The sequence below is a fragment of the Podarcis vaucheri genome (assembly GCF_965113315.1).
Source record: "Podarcis vaucheri genome assembly, chromosome: 5".
Lineage (NCBI taxonomy): Eukaryota > Metazoa > Chordata > Lepidosauria > Squamata > Lacertidae > Podarcis > Podarcis vaucheri.
This window is the reverse complement of record NC_138763.1, coordinates 43,300,602-43,317,645: the sequence shown is the minus strand read 5'-3', so window position 1 is coordinate 43,317,645 and position 17,044 is coordinate 43,300,602. Positions and strand designations below refer to the sequence as shown.

The window sequence follows — 17,044 nt, the reverse complement described above, 5'->3', positions numbered from 1 at the left end:
CATTAAACAAACACATGGCAGATGCACAGAGTGGGCAAGCATACAGAATGCCCTGCTCTCATTCTCTCACCACCTCCCCAGCAGAGCACAAGGAGAAACCAGTGTAGACAATGGAGAGAAAGTGACCCACTCTCATCAAGAGAAAGCACTTCCTTTTCAAGCTCTTTAAAATGGTACAATTGTGAAGTTCTATAGACCAACAGAAACACACTCCAGGAATCCACATCAGAGTGAGTCGTGCAGATAGCAAGAACTGGGCCACTGAGGCATGCTGCCTCCTTTTGTGTTAGTCCACTCCAGGCTTGACTGCAGTCTTTCTAGATGTGACGTTCCCTACAGAACATGTTCTAGATCCATGTATATCAGGAAGCCAGGGATGGTCAGCAGAAACCTAAACCCACCCCTCCCCTCCCTTTCCATGTCCTCCTTTTTAATATTATGTCAAGTACTTTCCAGTAAAATCTGATTTTTTGCTTCTATTTCTGCAGTTTCAAGTTTTGGATAGAAAAACCCAGATACATCTTCTGCATTGCAGAATGAAGGAACAGATGCTGAATCATTCCTTCTGCCTATTCCTGCTTTAATCCCCAATCTTGCTGCCACTTAAAACCCAACCCACTCTTTCCCAACAAGCAAGCACCCGCCATTCTGGCAAGAGCGTAAAAAAATATCAACTTTCAGTAGAAGTCATTTAGGAATAGAAAGCTTCTGAATTATGTCTGCCAAATGAAATTGAAACTTTCAGGAGAGGCAGATTGGACAAGTAAGGGAGGGCAGCAATTCTGTTTCCAAAATCAATTATGGATTTTGCAAAACAATGTTTGCTAGCTCCTAACCTATCTCAATTTGGAAGAGCTTCCAAATGAGCAAGTTAGCAGCATGCTCTGTCTATACAGTTGGGCTAGGGAACCTCAGGCCTGGTGGTCAAATGTGGCGCTCCAAGCTTCTCTATCCAGCTCTCAGGATTTCCTCCCAGGCCATCCCCTCTCCCCAAGTCCTGATCTACACCCTCGATGCATGCTTTTGCCTGGCTGGAATGTGTCTGTGCATTGCACTAATGCCTGCAGGATGGAGAGACGTGGGTGTTTAGAAACTACCACTGTGTATCTTGAATTACTGCACAGAGGTAAGAAGCGCATCAATTGTTTTGCCTGTTTTAGCCATTGCCATTGTTGGCAAGGTGGCCCCTTGAAGACTGACCTGGAAGAAATGTGGCCCTTGGGATAGAAAGGATTCCCCACCCCTTATAACAGAAAGGCAATCCAGCACAGTTAAATAGTGCACCATAAATATACCATGCCATGCAACATGGAATCTAGATTCGCTTTTGTAAAAATCAGGTACAACTTAGGTTCCGGACTGCAATGTTTTCACCCACTGGGGCTCCTGTGCCTCTAATGGTGGTGGTGGCCTGAAAAACCTTGTAGTTTCTTTTGAATCTCACCAAACCCAAAGGAGCATCGAATCAGAGCAAATTTTCTTAAATTCAGTGGGTTCTTTGGGATCCCAAAAGCAAAAACTGAAACGGACAGAACAGAACTAAACTGGTGCCAGGGGCTTATAAATGGAACTCTGGAGGTAGAATCATAGAGTTGGAAGAGACCACAAGGGCCATCGAGTCCAACCCCCTGCCAAGCCGGAAACACCATCAGAGCACTCCTGACATATGGTTGTCAAGCCTCTGCTGAAAGACCTCCAAAGTAGGAGACTCCACCACACTCCTTGGCAGCAAATTCCACTGTCAAACAGCTCTTACTGTCAGGAAGCTCTTCCTAATGTTTAGGTGGAATCTTCTTTCTTGTAGTTTGGATCCATTGCTCCGTGTCCGCTTCTCTGGAGCAGCAGAAAACAACCTTTCTCCCTCCTCTATGTGACATCCTTTTATATATTTGAGCATGGCTATCATGTTGCGTTGTGGTGCGTTGTTACATTATCACCAAGGTACAGATGTTTTGAGATTCTAAAATAAGACTCCTTACCTGGCTCGTTGTCTATTTGTGTCAGCACATCTTCTATGGAATCTTCATTCCTCAGAGTTTCCGGGTCAGGTGGTGTGTAGCCACGGGAGCGACACCAATTTACAACCTGCTTTGTTTTCAAGGGGGCAATGCTGTGAAATTTTGGGTGTTTCTCTATGATTTCTTGGAGGATCTTCCTTATTGTCAGTGCTCGTTGCCACTATAACAGGGGGAAATCCAGAAAGGACAAGAGCTAAGATTTAGAACAAAACCCCCCTGTTTTTATCCATCTTTTACAACTTTAGAATAGGATCAATTATGGTAAATTAGTAAAAACAAAACAAAACACCATTGTAGTTCATTGCAGAAAAACAACAACCAAGAGCACTGCAGATATAGTTCTTGTAGCAAAAAGCTTTTGAAACAGGAATGCATTTCATCAGATCCATGATGAAAAATAGAACATTATGAAAATAGCTGCTTTTACATATTATCCCCCAGAGTGCTTAAAAAACAGTTATGGGTTCAGTTCCTTGATCAGTGTATGGCCTTAGATTTTCAATCCGTAAACTAAGGTTGATGGTGATTTCTTAGTGTATTTCTAGATCAGGCATAGGCAAACTCCGGCCCTCCACATATTTGGGACTACAATTCCTATCATCCCTAGCTAACAGTACCAGTGGTCAGGGATGATGGGAATTGTAGTCCCAAACATCTGGAGGGCCGGAGTTTGCCTATGCCTGTTCTAGATCATTCAAAGAACAAGGGATACTTAAATTGTGCAGGGCCCAAGCATCAGGTTTTTTTTGGGGGGGGGCATTACAAACTTGCACCACCAGCCCCTTGCCACACACACAGCACAGTCCCTTCCTGTACAATTTCATGAATCATGCTCCCAGCCTCCCTCCCTGTTTGCAGCCTGAAACAGTCTGACAAAGCTTGCTGACTATTTTGTTACTTGTAGAGAGGCAAATGGGTCTATTGTTGCAGCCTGCTACATCTCGGGGGGACAATGTGTGCCTTGTTTGAGTGCCCTCCCTACTTTCCTGTATTCTGTGCACAACAGAGGGGTCATTTTGTGAAACAGGAAAGAGAAACAGAAGAACAAATAAGGGAAAAACAAAACAAGAAGAAATGAATAGCAAATCCTCTGTCCAAAGACGGGCCAAGAAGTTAGTCATAGTATGTTTAGCAATGGTAATAAATCTCCAATGGGAAATTAAATTGAAGGTGTCCTTAATTACATTGTTTTTACTAATGTAAACTTGCCTTTCATTTCATTACAGCTCTCATGATTCCCCCCCCCACTGAAGTGTTTAGCAAGTGTTTGCCACTTTCCTTGGATACATAGCGGGGGGGGGGGTCCAATTTCTATTACACACCCTCTTCTAATCAGTTCAAGGCAACATACAGTTTCTCCATCTTTTATTAGCAAAGCATTCCTGCAAAGTAGGTTAGACTGAGACTGTATGACTGGTCGAGGTAGCCCAGCAAGCTTCATGGCTGCATGAAGAAACTGAACCTTGTCTTCCCAATTCTTGGTCCAAAACTCTTAACCATTAAACCATGCTGCCTCCTGACTAACTCCATATGATCTAGGTTATTCAGACAAAACTTGGACATCTCAGAATGAGGATATGGTAGAAGTCTCAAAGAACCACGTTTCCATTTCTTATATTACCATCGCCATCATCCACCCTTCAGCAGGCAGGTTACAACAACTTAAAATTCAGAATAAAAAACAGTTAACGCAAATTAGTCATAGGAATTTACACAATGATTCACACTTAGTGCTAAAAATATCTGGAAGCCTCAAATTTATTTACATTTTATTAAGCCAATATTACTATATTAGAAAAAAGAAAATGGGTATACACAAATATATTAAATATAACCTAGGCTTCTGGAAGAGATTTTAAAAATAAAAATCAGCTCCACAAAGGCACAGATTTCCAGCCAGACATTTCTCTGAGGGTTTAAGCTCATTTTTATAGAGCACATTAAGAAGATTTACCTCTGCAGCTCTCCGTTTTCCAATATTCCAGCTATAATATTGTTCCACAGAACTGGCACAATAAGAGTTGGCATCTTCAGCTAAAAAGCAAGGGGGAAAGCACCAAAAAAATATAAATTTTAATAGCTATGAAACTAAATTTATTGTGTGACTGGCTATTCCTGAACATTTTGTTATGCACATCATTTTGCATGAGGGAGAAAGTTCAAGTGTATTGCGTACATTTCCTGAGCCTCAGAATTAAAAAATAAGCGGCAATCTCATCTAAACACTTACTCCTATGTTCCACCAAAATGAACGATTCAGAGAGTAAGCGAAATGGCTGCCACAGCAGGACATTCTAATAGCAGCAAATCCCTTTCAGGGTTCCCGTTCTTAATAGACAACCCACTCAGTGAATACTGATTCTCCTGTTGCTTTTCCTCAGAGAAAAAGGCTCAAACTCCCTTAGTTACAGGCATATAGATCATAAGCACTTTCTAAGTTCATACTATCCTATAGTGACCCAAAGGACAAAGCGAAACAAAAGAGGAAAATGGAAACAAGAGTTCTGATTTCTCAAAAATGAAAACTGGTCAGCAGCATCCATAGTAAGGAATTATCTTTGTCCATTAAACTAGGCTAAGAAAATCACTTAAAGCCAATTGTGTTAAAAAAACAACAACACTGCGGAAAGGTATAGAAACTCTGCTGGTAAAAAGAACCCGTAAATGTCAGAAAAGAAAATATAAGAGCAGGAAAGAGGCTTTTTGGGGGGTAAATAATACAAGGCAGAGGTGGAAAACATTGTTTCCCAAATAGGAGGCCCACACAATTACACAGCATTTTTTAAAAAGAGGCATTACACATATTTATGGCATCTCCTGTCATTACATTTTCTTTACGCCACCTAGTTTTGCACATTTGCTCCTGCTGTTTTCAAGCTTCCCTCAAGCCATGCAAGGTTAGTTACCAGGGAAACATTAACAGTGCTAACAGTATGGGCAGCTTGCAGGTAGGCAATCAATGCATGCTTTAATTAGCAACAGATGGATTAAATTGACAAATGGCTGCAAACAGCTACCAGCAGTGGTAAGATACATCTCTCCGGTCTGTCAGGAAGGCTAAGGATTACTGAGATAAGGCATGTGAAATGCTTTGGAAACTTCATAGTTCCTTCTGAGTATTACTGATGCCACTGTCATCAAGCAACCATTCCCTGACAGGGATAGCCTAGTCATGTTGAACCGTGCTTTGATAACCTCCTGGCAGGATTACTGCAATGTGTTACACAGCTGCTTAAGTTCAACCAGAGCTGTTCAGATGCCTGTTCTTAAAGATCTACTCTGGCTGCCTATTTGCTTCCAAGCCCAAATTAAGGTGTCAGTGCATACTTTCAATGCCCTAAATGGCTTGAGACCCCAAGCACCTGAAGGTGGCAGCATGCAAGAGGGGCATCTGAGGAAGATCTCTAGTAATCTGGAGAGACATTACTTACTTAACAGAGGCATGTTATCCTACCACAAAAGAGAAGGCCTTTTTTGTGGTGGCACCCCAACTTTGATTTTAAGCTGAACTTTTATGTTGTGTGAATTCTATTCACGGTCCAGCACACTACCACTGGTATCTTCCAATAAGGAGTTGTTAAGAAATATTTTAAACAACATGAATAATGGATTGCAGCCTGCAACACTTACAACTTGTGCAGAGAAGGTTAAGTTAAGGTTAAGATAATAATTTATCACTTATACCCCACCTATCTGGCTGGGTAGTGAGATTGGAATTATACAGAGTACTGAGATTATTCAGATTTCTATGTATTTTGCAAAGAACATCTTTTGTGGCTTCTTGAGTTCTTTTGCTCTTTTCCATGATGAAATCTCAAAGTTAAATGGCAACAGAGGTCATAGTTCACTGGCAAAGAAATTGTTCAATTTGGTTGTGTACTTTTAAATCTTTCATCTACTGATTATGACTACTTTTGTTATGTTTATAATTAGGTAATTTTTTCATGTTGTAAGCTGGCTTGAGCATGGTTTGAATATGGAAAGGTGACACGTAAATAAAATTGTGTGTGTGTGTTTGTGTTTTTCTGCAGGTTCTTACTTCTCTCAGCAATCAATGGCACTTTCTTTACTATTGCTGTCAAAAGTTGCTGGAGGTTGTCCAAATACTCTGTCCTGTAAAAAATCAAGAGAGCACGTTTTATATTATCGCTTTTAGGTACCTCCCCCCCCCAAATATGGCCCCCAGTGAGCAATATCCCTATTGCAACTCATGAAGTTTTCACTTGGCAAGAATAATTACCCAATGACATAGTTTCCAAGTTCAGAACTTTCCTCTGCTTTCACTGTCACCTGACCATCTTGGGAGACAAGCGAACTGCAGCTCTGCCCTGCTGAATCAGGCTCCAGCTTAACTTCAGAAGATAAAATAATAATTAAAATAAATACACCTGTTAAAAATTTTAAAGACATCTGTATAAAAATATGTTTGCCTAGCCTTGAACCTGCCAATTAGCTAATAAAGGAGTCAAAGCTGTTATTTATAACTCACTAACTGCAATTTTTATATATTTATAGGACAAGGAAAAGACCTTGAGATGATGCTGGCTGGTTACTCCAGGGAATTTGGAGCAACCAGGTCCCTGCTTATCCTCTAAAATATGTGTAAAATCCTGCAATTCATCCAAACAGTTTTAAAATATCCATGTTCTCCTGAAAGGTCTCCATCCAATTCACAGAAAAAAAGACTAATGAGGAAAAGGAGATGGTAGCAGTGTCGGTGGTGGAACTGAAGTCAACAGCACCGTCTAGAATATTAAAAGAATTTTCTTTTGGAAGATAATGACCTGAAGTTTCATTTTCCACACAAGAATATTTCTGTTCTGTTATTTTGGAAAATATTTCAGCTGAGACCAGCAGCTTCTTATGGGAGGAATATATTAAAAGCTCATTAGCACTATCCCTAAGACTCCCAAGTGAAACCACTGCTGTACTTCTTGAGCTGCTGAAAAGCATTTTTTAATTAACCACATTTTAGGATACTGCTTACAGAGAAAAATGCACCCATATTGTTATGCCTCAGCAGTATGTGTCTTTGCATGCATTTTTAGTTCTCATGCATAAAGGAATTTGACCACGGACATATCAGCACCTTCTGAGTATCTTGTAGCATTGTTCTACTCTACTGCAGACTTATTTATTAAGCTAACAAGAGTGATCCACGCTCTCAGTCCTGCTGTCTTGATGGGGTGGAGGTACCTCTACAATGGTGGGAAACAGCTTTGCTGGTGGGGGAGTGGGGCTTGTCTGCCACAGAATTCTCTGGAGGCATGGACCTACTGTTGATAGTATTAGTGTCAGAGGTAGTTGGGGTTAGGGGTCAAACCAGGGCACTTGAGGGATGGGGCTGGATCCAGAGACCTGACCTGCCACTCCTGGGATCAGGCTTATCAGCTATGCCTGGAGCTAGTGTAGTTAATTCTCTTCCCCACTGGTTTCAACAAGGAGAGAATGTTAGAAAATAGGAGATCTGCTGGGACAAAAGAAGAAGAAAACCAATGTGCCCACTTCACACTCCCCCCCCCCCCGGTTACCACTCAGTTTTACTAAGCTCAGAGCCACATTTCTGCATGTACATTTGCCATAAAAGTATCAGGCTGGCAAGTCTTTGTATCCAAGTCAGATCCTGGTAAAAATGTACACATGAAAAATCAAACATAAAATGAATTATATTACAACCACCAATAATGATGTCAGTGATTTTCCACAGGTGAGCAGGGGCAAGGTCTGATCACAATAACAAATAATTTTACCTTTTGCAACAGACACTGCAGAAGGGCTTGGAACAACTGCATTTGTTGAGGTTACGGGTGTAACAGCAGATACTTTGCTGGATGAAAGTGATTGTATCACTGAGAGAAAAGAAAAATACTGTTTTCACATTGATATGTAGATATTTTCATCAAACAAACAAACAAACAAACAAACAAACAAACTGCTAGACAATTGTATTGATCAGTTATTTTACTAATCCTTAGTGGAGATGCCAGATCAATTGTTTATAGTATTTTGGCACAGAAACTGAAATTCGTCTATAGTAGCTTAAGTCTAGTGTTAGTGTCAGTAGTGTGTGTTATGTATCACATAATAAATAACTGCACTTGGATGATCATGCCTTGGCTTAATATGTTAAGATATGAACAAGCCTTTTGAGTCTGTGCAAAGAGCCACTTTGTACAAGTTGGCAAACAAACCAGGAAGTACCCACCTGACCATAGTTTCTCATTTCATCTAAACCAGGAAAATATGGTTATCAGCTTTGGAACAATTCAGGCTATTCTAGTTTGAAGTTGGCTTAATAACCTGGATTGTTGCAAAGCTCATAACTATAGTTTCCTGGTTAAGATGTAATGGGAAACTATAGTAAACAGACTTCATAATTGGTCAGTTTTTTGCACAATCCATATCTTAGTTTCTTAAGCTAATATATGGTTACCTAAACTGTCCAAATACTCTCATCAAAAGCATCTGTACACACTTGTAGTCTTGCCAAACTGCATTTTACCTTTGTTCACGGGCATCAATATTGTTTGGACTCCTCCAGAGGCAGCACTCACACCAAGTTGCTTGAGTTGGCTGGGAACCGTCAAAATAGCTTGCTGGGGACTATTTTGACTGGAGTGGATCTTTAACAATCCTAGAAGAGAAGACATGCTTATAGAGAGCTCTTGCTCCTTTCTGCACAAGAGACTATGAAATCAGCTCTTCTGTCAACAGCAACAACAAAAAGGGGAGAGATGCTGATAAAAACAGAATCAAGCATCAACTGAAAACCATCACTAAGGAAGTCTGACAATTAAACAGTCAATTTGCAGCTATAATTGAAAAGTCATAATTACAAAAAAAATTAATATAGTTGTTACTGCAAAGATAGTGTCTCTAAAGCAGTGATGCAGCGATGTACCACTGATAAATACTGCCTATCCGGAATAAAGTTCTGTTATTTAGAAATGGAGTTGAACAGGTAAATTATGTTGAAGAAAACACACTTCATTCTTGTGATAGAGGTAATTTATAAATTAAAGATATCAAAAGAGAGAAGAAGAAGAAGAATAGTAGCAGCTGCAGGGGAGCCCAAATCAGATTGGCAATTGAAATAACCATCAGGAGCTCTTGATCACATATTGTCCACATTAAGTCTAGTTGTGCGTTGTGAAGGCCCTCCAAGTCAAACATCCATGTACCTCTCTAGGATTGCAAGGGGTTCTCAGCAACAGACCCTCAGCTGTGGAACTCCTTTCCCTTGAAAACATAGGTTTTTGCCTATCTGCGCATCTTTTGGAAGCAGTGCAGGAGTTTAAGAACTCCGCACACTTTTAGCGGTCACAGATGTGGAGTTTAGCTGAACCTTAACTTTTCCAAATAGTTACTTACATTAAAAAAAATTAAACCACTTCCTGCCATCTCGAAGTATTTACTATAACTGCTTATATCCCGTATCTTTAAAAAATCCCCCCAAAAGTGGCTTACAAACACCCTCCCCCATAAATAAAAACAATAAAAACACAGATTAAATAAACCAAGGGAAACAAGCAGAAAAGCACAGCAGCAGCAGATTTTAAAACTGTCTGACAGAAATAAAGTCCCCCCCCCCAGAAGAGGGGAAAGTTGGTGGACTTTCCAGGGAAAAGATTCGGCAATAGTGTTGCCACCACTAAAAAGGCCGCATCCTCGGAACTCGCCAATTGGCACTTTATTAATACTGGGTCAAAGAGCAGATGCTACTCAAAGCTCATGCATATGTGTGAAGGCTGACCTCAAGAGACCTTCAAACTCCTAAATGGCCTAGAGACAGACCAAACACCAGCACTTTTGATTTTCTTTTGAAAGGGGTCAGGCCACAAATACAGTGGCCTAGTTAAAAGGTAAAGGGACCCCTGACCATTAGGTCCAGTTGTGGGGTTGCGGCGCTCATCTCGCTTTGTTGGCCGAAGGAGCCGGCGTACAGCTTCCGGGTCACGTGGCCAGCATGACTAAGCTGAGCCAGAACAGAGCACAGAAATGCCGTTTACCTTCCCGCTGGAGCGGTACCTATTTATCTACTTGCACTTTGACGTGCTTTCGAACTGCAAGGTTGGCAGGAGCAGGGACTGAGCAACGGGAGCTCACCCTGTCACGGGGATTCGAACCGCTGACCTTCTGATCGGCAAGTCCTAGGCTCTGTGGTTTAACCAACAGCGCCACCCGCATCCCAACAGTGGCCTAGTTAGGTGCTCCCAATTCTGCCATTTCAGCGCCCAAAATATCAATGCATTATAGGTCTAGATTGAAAAGGTAGCAGGAGCAAAGGAAAGGGAATTTTCCTTACCTGATACTGCAGTTTTCCCAGATGTTGGGGCTGGGGCAGCCACCCAAGAAGCAATGCTTACAACCGCAGATGTATTTGTTTTATTAGGCGCAGCCGATGTTGCTTGCCCCTGGTTGGCAGAAACTTGTGACTGCTGTCCTGTCGCCTTCACTACAGGACCTGCAGCTGGAGATGAGCTAGAACTTGCACTGTCCGCTTGCTGTGTTAAAATGATTGAATATTGGGTTGAAGAACAGCAGCCAGCACGAATTACGAATTCATTCATCCCTTACAAACTTAATGTGGAAATACACATTACCTTCGCAAACTTGTGCTTTTAGACATGGACATAACCAAGATTATGTGGGGGCCTCTGTGAAGTGCCCCAAGATCTTTGGATGAAGGGCAGTATACAAATTTAATGAATAGTAATAACAATCTGTAGGAGAGAATCACAGAGTGAACAGGAGAGCTGCTTAAGCTCTCCTCTGCCTGCTGATCCAGCCTGGGATCTGTACGCTGCCTGGAGCTCCACTGTGGGAGGCAGGAGAGGTGTACATGTAACAAAAAAATTCTGCAAATTTCTTTGCAAATGCCGCAGAACTAGAGGAGTCAGGGATCAGAGGCAACCACAAATATTGAACTAAAATTCATCTCAGTAGTTTGGGTGAATAAGCCAAGCCAAAATATCAAATTGCACCAAGTAATTCATTTCAATATCAAATATCAAATTGCACCAAGTAATTTCTGGTGCTGGAGGAGACTCTTGAGAGTCCCATGGACTGCAAGAAGATCAAACACATCCATTCTTAAGGAAATCTGCCCTGAGTGCTCACTGGAAGGGCAGACCCTGAAGCTGAGGCTCCAGTACTTTGGCCACCTCATGAGAAGAGAAGACTCCCTGGAAAAGACCCTGATGCTGGGAAAGATTGAGGGCACAAGGAGAAGGGGACGACAGAGGACGGGATGGTTGGACAGTGTTTTCGAAGCTACAAACATGAGCCTGACCAAACTGTGGGAGGCGGTGGAAGACAGGAGTGCCTGGCATGCTCTGGTCCATGGGGTCACGAAGAGTCGGACACGACTAAATGACTAAACAACAATTTCTTTTCTTTTTAAGTAAAGCTAGTAGCAAGCAGGACAGTTTCTGAAATATTAAAATACCCTTTACTTCAAGGGAATCAAAACTGATGAAGTAGAAGATTCTAATTTCATAGACTACTTTCCTGAGCGGTTGCACTTGCACTAGAAACCTGACATACCACTTGACCTCACCTGTGCAACTCCATTTGTTGGCAAAGTCACGGACGACGTTGTCGCTGCAGTGATCACTCCACCAGATACTCTTAGCACAGTGGTGCCAGGTTTTGAGAGCTGTGACGAGGCTGGCAAGGTTTTCAGTGTATTATCGGATATTTTCATCAGTGATGCTTGTCCACTGGAAGCTGCCTTTGAAATTAAAATAAAAATTTAAGTGGAAACCGCAACTTCCTGTGAATCAAAGGTTTGCAAAAAATGTGATGAAAACAAGCAGACATTCCTCCCAATCTGTTTTTAAATGCTTTGGGATGGGCCTGGAAACACGGAATACCAAAAAGAAAGTCCCACGGGGTTTGATGGGATTACTTTTCTTTTTCTGTACAACAGATCAATACAGTTACTGTTTTGGAAAGCAAGTGAAAGTAATTCCTTGTTTCTACTTTCCGACTCCTAATCCCACTATTCTGATGAGGAAATCGAGAACCTTTTTATAGTGTTGAATTTTTCCTTTGATATCAAAAGTCTGCAATAAAGGCTGAGATCCAGGGAGCTACTTTAGACATCCCCAAGGACTTGGGCATGCCCAGGGGCATTTCCAACTATTTCATTTGGATAACTGACCTCACCAGCCCCATGTCATATCACAAGCACCTTTTGAAAGCCCCCTCCCATTTCAGAAGTTACATGATATGTAGGCATACTGAAAGGGCTACTGTTTCACAGTACACGCAAGCCCAAAGGCCCCTTGGACCAGTTGTGTGTTTGCTCTTTCAATCCCAATCAAAGCCCTAAACATGGCAGTTACCTGTGCAAACAGAGCTGCCGTTTTGTGTCCCGTTATCACTTTCAATGCCTGGTGTCCTTGTGCAGATGGTGTCCCGGCACTTGCGTTCCCTTGCACAACTGTTCCAGATGTTGCTTGTTTCGCAGAACTCTGGTGAGAAGGCTGACCAACTAAAAAGGTGCCCTGGACCAAAGAAAGAAACTGCTGCAGTGAGTGCTCCAAGGACTCTGCTCCCACCACCACCACCAAAGAGAAACCTCTCTAAAGAAGAAGTTCTACTGCAAATTCTGGCCCTCTCAGGTTTGATTTTTTGACAGGCAAACTGTTTTGCTCTTCCAATACCACTTATCTGGGGGATGCCACCTCATCTTTAAGAAACTCTACAACCTCCCCCAACCTGATGTTGCTGGCCTCCCAACTCTCCTCATTCCTGGCCATGGCCCACATTGGCGGAGACTTATGGGAGAGAGCTGGGAGTCCAACAATATCTGGAAGGCGATAGGCTGGGGAAGGCGAATTATGAATAAATTTTATTTTTATTTATACATTATCCTGTCAAACGGTTTCAGATGTGCATAAAACACTTCTTCCTCACTGTTTGTTTCATTGAATTCAGCCTGGCCACTGGTGTACTACATAATGCAATTGCCTCCTGCACAACTATCATCATTACATATTTGCTATGGAAACAAGAAAAAATATCAGCGCAGATTCACAGAGACTGTGCTTTCTCAATATAAGAGCTCCTAGTAAGCCGATTCCTGCTTCGTAAGCCTTTAGGTTCAAATATAGGGGGGGGGCCACTAGGGGCGCATTGGAAGATGGCCGACAATACCATCTCTCTGACCCACACGGGGTAATTATGAGACTGTTATGGGAGTAGGCAGCCTCCCTTGTTGCCCCAAGGAAATGGGGAACACTGCCCTTGCCTGCTGTGCCCATAAATCACCCCCTAATTCGAAAGAAGGGAGTGAGGGCCCTAGGCAGAATGTCCCCGTGTGGACCTCGGCTCTCCTGGACGCTTTTTCTGATCACACACTAGCTGCAGCAATTTGGAATAATTAATTACAAAAGAAGCAAATGCACATATTTCAAGTGAAGAAGGGGAGTGAAGTCTGCTAATTTAAGTGACCTCTGCGAAAGAAGACGACGGGTTGGAGAAACAGGAATATTTTACGATGAAGATACACCAAAGGCTGGGTATGTTTGACAACGGGACTGAATGGGGGGACGGGACGACCTTTTTTACTTTCCTTCTATGTGATTTACAAGAACCCCTCCTCATTAGAATTGTCGGTAGAACTGACCCAAGCAGGATGATTAAGGTCTGTGTGGAGATAAACTTTAACCAAAAGTATGCTTTATGGAGATCGAGAAGCAATAAGAGCTTTTGGAATGGCGCGGCAATTAATTCGGAGTCGCCATCTTGCCAAAGGATTTATAGCCGGGAGGACAGAATGGACTTGTTTTCAGACTGCATTCCTGGTGAATCTCCTCAAAGGTTTTCAGAACAGAGGCAGATTGGTGAAGATTAATGACACTAAGACTGTTTTGATGTATGGAAGTGATGTTATATGGAAAACGTCTGGATATGGCTACTGGATAAAAAAATAATATCCACGCAGGATTACAAACTGTTCTAACCAGCTTGTGGATACTATCAGAGGTCACAAAGAGAAAGGAAAAATATATGAAAATAACAACAAGAGATGTGGAAAAACAGTAAGAAAGGACTGGATAGTACTGTGAACATCATAAGGTTAGATTTGTGGACATTAAAACAGCAGCAAGAAGCAAGAAGTTGATTGGATCCCCTTCGAAACTTGAAATATGAGTACCCACAACAAAAACTTAAAATTCGGCTGTGTAATTTGGAATTTATGTAATTTGGTTTGATTTGATGTGATTGGTCGGTTAATAAAAAAAATATTCTTTAAAAAAAAGCCTTTAGGCTCAAATATAAGGCATACTCTAACCCAGGAGTATATCACCAACGTAGTGCCCTCCACATATTGTTGGGATTCCCAACAACCATCAGCCAGAACTTGCATGGCCAGTGGTTAGGAAGGGTGGAAACTGGAGTCCAGCAAACACATGGGCTTTCCCTGCTCTAACCAATTGTATTAGTGACCTAACCTAGAGCCACTCATGTTTTATCAAGCATCCAGCGACAACAGAGATCAATAAAAGGGAGTGGCAAAACTCATGGGGAAACCCCCACCCCCAACTCCAAAACAAAGACCACAGTGAGTGCAAGAAATGGAATGCAGATGAAGAGAACTGGTCATGCCTACTTCCTGCAACTCTGAGTGCATTTCCTTTTTTTTTGGATGACAGCTGGAACCATGGGCCCATGTGATGAGCCTTCATCCCAGAAAACTGTATTATGACTGACCTGTGGTGTTTGCTTGAGGATGTAGGATGTGTAGGTAAGATGCTGTGATAAGCCAGTACTTGTGCTTTGGGCTGCCCCACCTCCGCTTGCTGAAGAGCCTGACTGCAGATCTGGAACAAACAAAACAATCACATATGCAGGGCAGCCTAGTCCCATTATGCATTTTAACAAGCTTCAAGGAGGCACCGTTTAAGATTTGTTGCCTTTAGGGGGACGCCACGTGGCCAGACTAGGGTAGCAGCGTCTACTCCGTTCATGTGTGTTACGAAATCACTATGCCAAGCACATTAGATTCAACCCGTTTAACACTAACTGGCATTATTTGTGGCTCGCAGAATGGCTCCTTGAGGTATAAGCAGCAGCTTTCCTTTCCCAGAAGGGTTCTTGCTGTTTGTGGTAAGGTACAGCTTAGTCCCGGGGGGCAGATTTGCCAAGTTGGCCAGATTCGTGGCTGGAAGTTGCAATGTTGCCATCACTGAAAGGAAAAGCAGAAGCAAAAATGAAGATCACCCAGCTTTACAGAGACCGTCTTTTGCCACACACTATTTCAAACAGGAACAGACAAAACCAGCAATAATCTTTATCTGTATCATTTTTATTTATTTCCAGAGTACTTTTTTTGAAGATGGTGAGCCAATGACTTCCACTATGACTGCAACAATAGTTTTTTTTCCCCTTCATACTGGGATTCAAGTTCAAGTCACTTCACACAGCAAGGAAGAGGCAAACCCTCTATTTACAGAGAGCTCTCAACCTCCAGTTAGACTGGTGGAAGATGGAGGCAAGCTGCTGCATTATAGGATTGTGAGCAAAATGCACGCGAATACTTGGAAGCTTTAGCAGAACAAGATCTTGTGGAAGGAGAGGGCTGTGAGGAAGAATCTGAACAGAACTGCAAAAGGGTGCACGCTTGGGAAATTCATTGTGCAAAGAGGAGTGTGTGGGCATAAGCAAAACTGACTGAAGAAGCAGAAGTTATTGAAGGCAGAGGAGTCACAAGGAAAAAAAAAACAAACGAAAGCTCACAAGGCAGAACAAGAAATTTCCACTGGAAGGGGGCAAACTGTCTTTCTGACCCTGCACCCATGCTCCTCCTGTCTTTCTAAAAACTAACAAAATATATTCTTTAGAAAGAATGAAGAAATCTGCACTGGTGAAGGCAAAAGACCACTTCTTGCGAGCAGCTGCTGTGGTAAACAGCTCTTGGACGATCTGTTTCCCACTGCATTTTCAATAGGAATAGATGCAGAAGTGTGATGTTACACAGGTGTAACATGAAGACAGGTCCCTTTCAGTGCCTAGACATGGGTTACAACAGCACAAACTAGCACTAAAAATGCTTTTTCTACAGTCCTGCTTGGTAAATTTATGCATGCCGCACCTCAACTGGATTTAGAAGATTGCCACAATATTCCAGAACTGCATATTAACTGGTTCCATGTAATTGTTTCTGAAGGTGTCTGCAAATAAGATAGCTTTACCTGGTCCTTGAGTTCCACTTTTGGGAGCTCCTGAGGGCACCTGAGCTTTCGTTAAAGTCTGCACAGGCTGCGCCACGATGGTCCCTCCACCGCCACTCACAATTGCTTTTGCAACTCCTTGCGTTACAACTTGCTTTCCACCAACGGCCTTTGTGACTGAAGGGCTGGATTTTGCTACTAGTATCTGCCCGCCACCGATAGCCACAGCTTGCTTGGGTAAAGCAGACCCGACTGGAACACCAATGACCTACAGTAAAACAGATTGTGACCATCTATTAATTAAACTGGCCCATTAGAGAGCAGGAAAACGTGAAAAACAATACGGACTCAAAACATAGCAACCATCAATTAACTCAGTTTATACCACTTAAAAGCCCATCACAAACCAACACGTATCTATGGATAACAAATAGAATATGACTGCAATGGGATTTTTAAAATGCAAAAAAGTCTGCTACACAAACTGGGCCTGAAGTGGCAGCTGTGTGAGAACAAATGCAGGACATGCTACCCAGATGCAAAATGCAGGTTTGCAAATAAACTATATGGTTTCTGAACTGGTGTTTTTCCACACTCCCAAAGCACTGACTGTGTCTTTAGTAGAGACAGATGCATTTATTTAATTTAGGCACTTCTATACTTTCATTCATCCACCCAAAAAGTTTTAAACAAACATATAAATGAAATAAATTAAAACATTTCAGCAGCGGAGCACAGCAGGCAACTAAATCCAGGTTCGAATCTACATCTGCACACCACAGCTTGAAAATAGGTTGGGATGACCTACAGCCAGGTGAAAACAGCCAAAGGAAATCAAAAGAA

The 17,044-nt window shown here is 42.2% G+C and overlaps 1 protein-coding gene across 1 annotated transcript in view; it reads right to left on the bottom strand.

Annotated features, from left to right (window-relative positions):
• YEATS2 (YEATS domain containing 2) overlaps positions 1-17,044 on the bottom strand; it is a 45,728-nt gene that overhangs the window by 13,227 nt on the left and 15,457 nt on the right. The window contains exons 17-28 of the mRNA XM_082225313.1: positions 16,223-16,469; positions 15,055-15,216; positions 14,742-14,851; positions 12,368-12,529; positions 11,578-11,751; positions 10,324-10,522; positions 8,521-8,652; positions 7,769-7,867; positions 6,259-6,370; positions 6,058-6,131; positions 3,973-4,052; positions 1,980-2,178 (exon numbers count right to left, since the gene is read on the bottom strand). Of these exons, the coding sequence (XP_082081439.1) occupies positions 1,980-2,178; positions 3,973-4,052; positions 6,058-6,131; positions 6,259-6,370; positions 7,769-7,867; positions 8,521-8,652; positions 10,324-10,522; positions 11,578-11,751; positions 12,368-12,529; positions 14,742-14,851; positions 15,055-15,216; positions 16,223-16,469 (1,750 nt within the window). The remainder of the gene's footprint in view (positions 1-1,979; positions 2,179-3,972; positions 4,053-6,057; positions 6,132-6,258; positions 6,371-7,768; positions 7,868-8,520; positions 8,653-10,323; positions 10,523-11,577; positions 11,752-12,367; positions 12,530-14,741; positions 14,852-15,054; positions 15,217-16,222; positions 16,470-17,044) is intronic.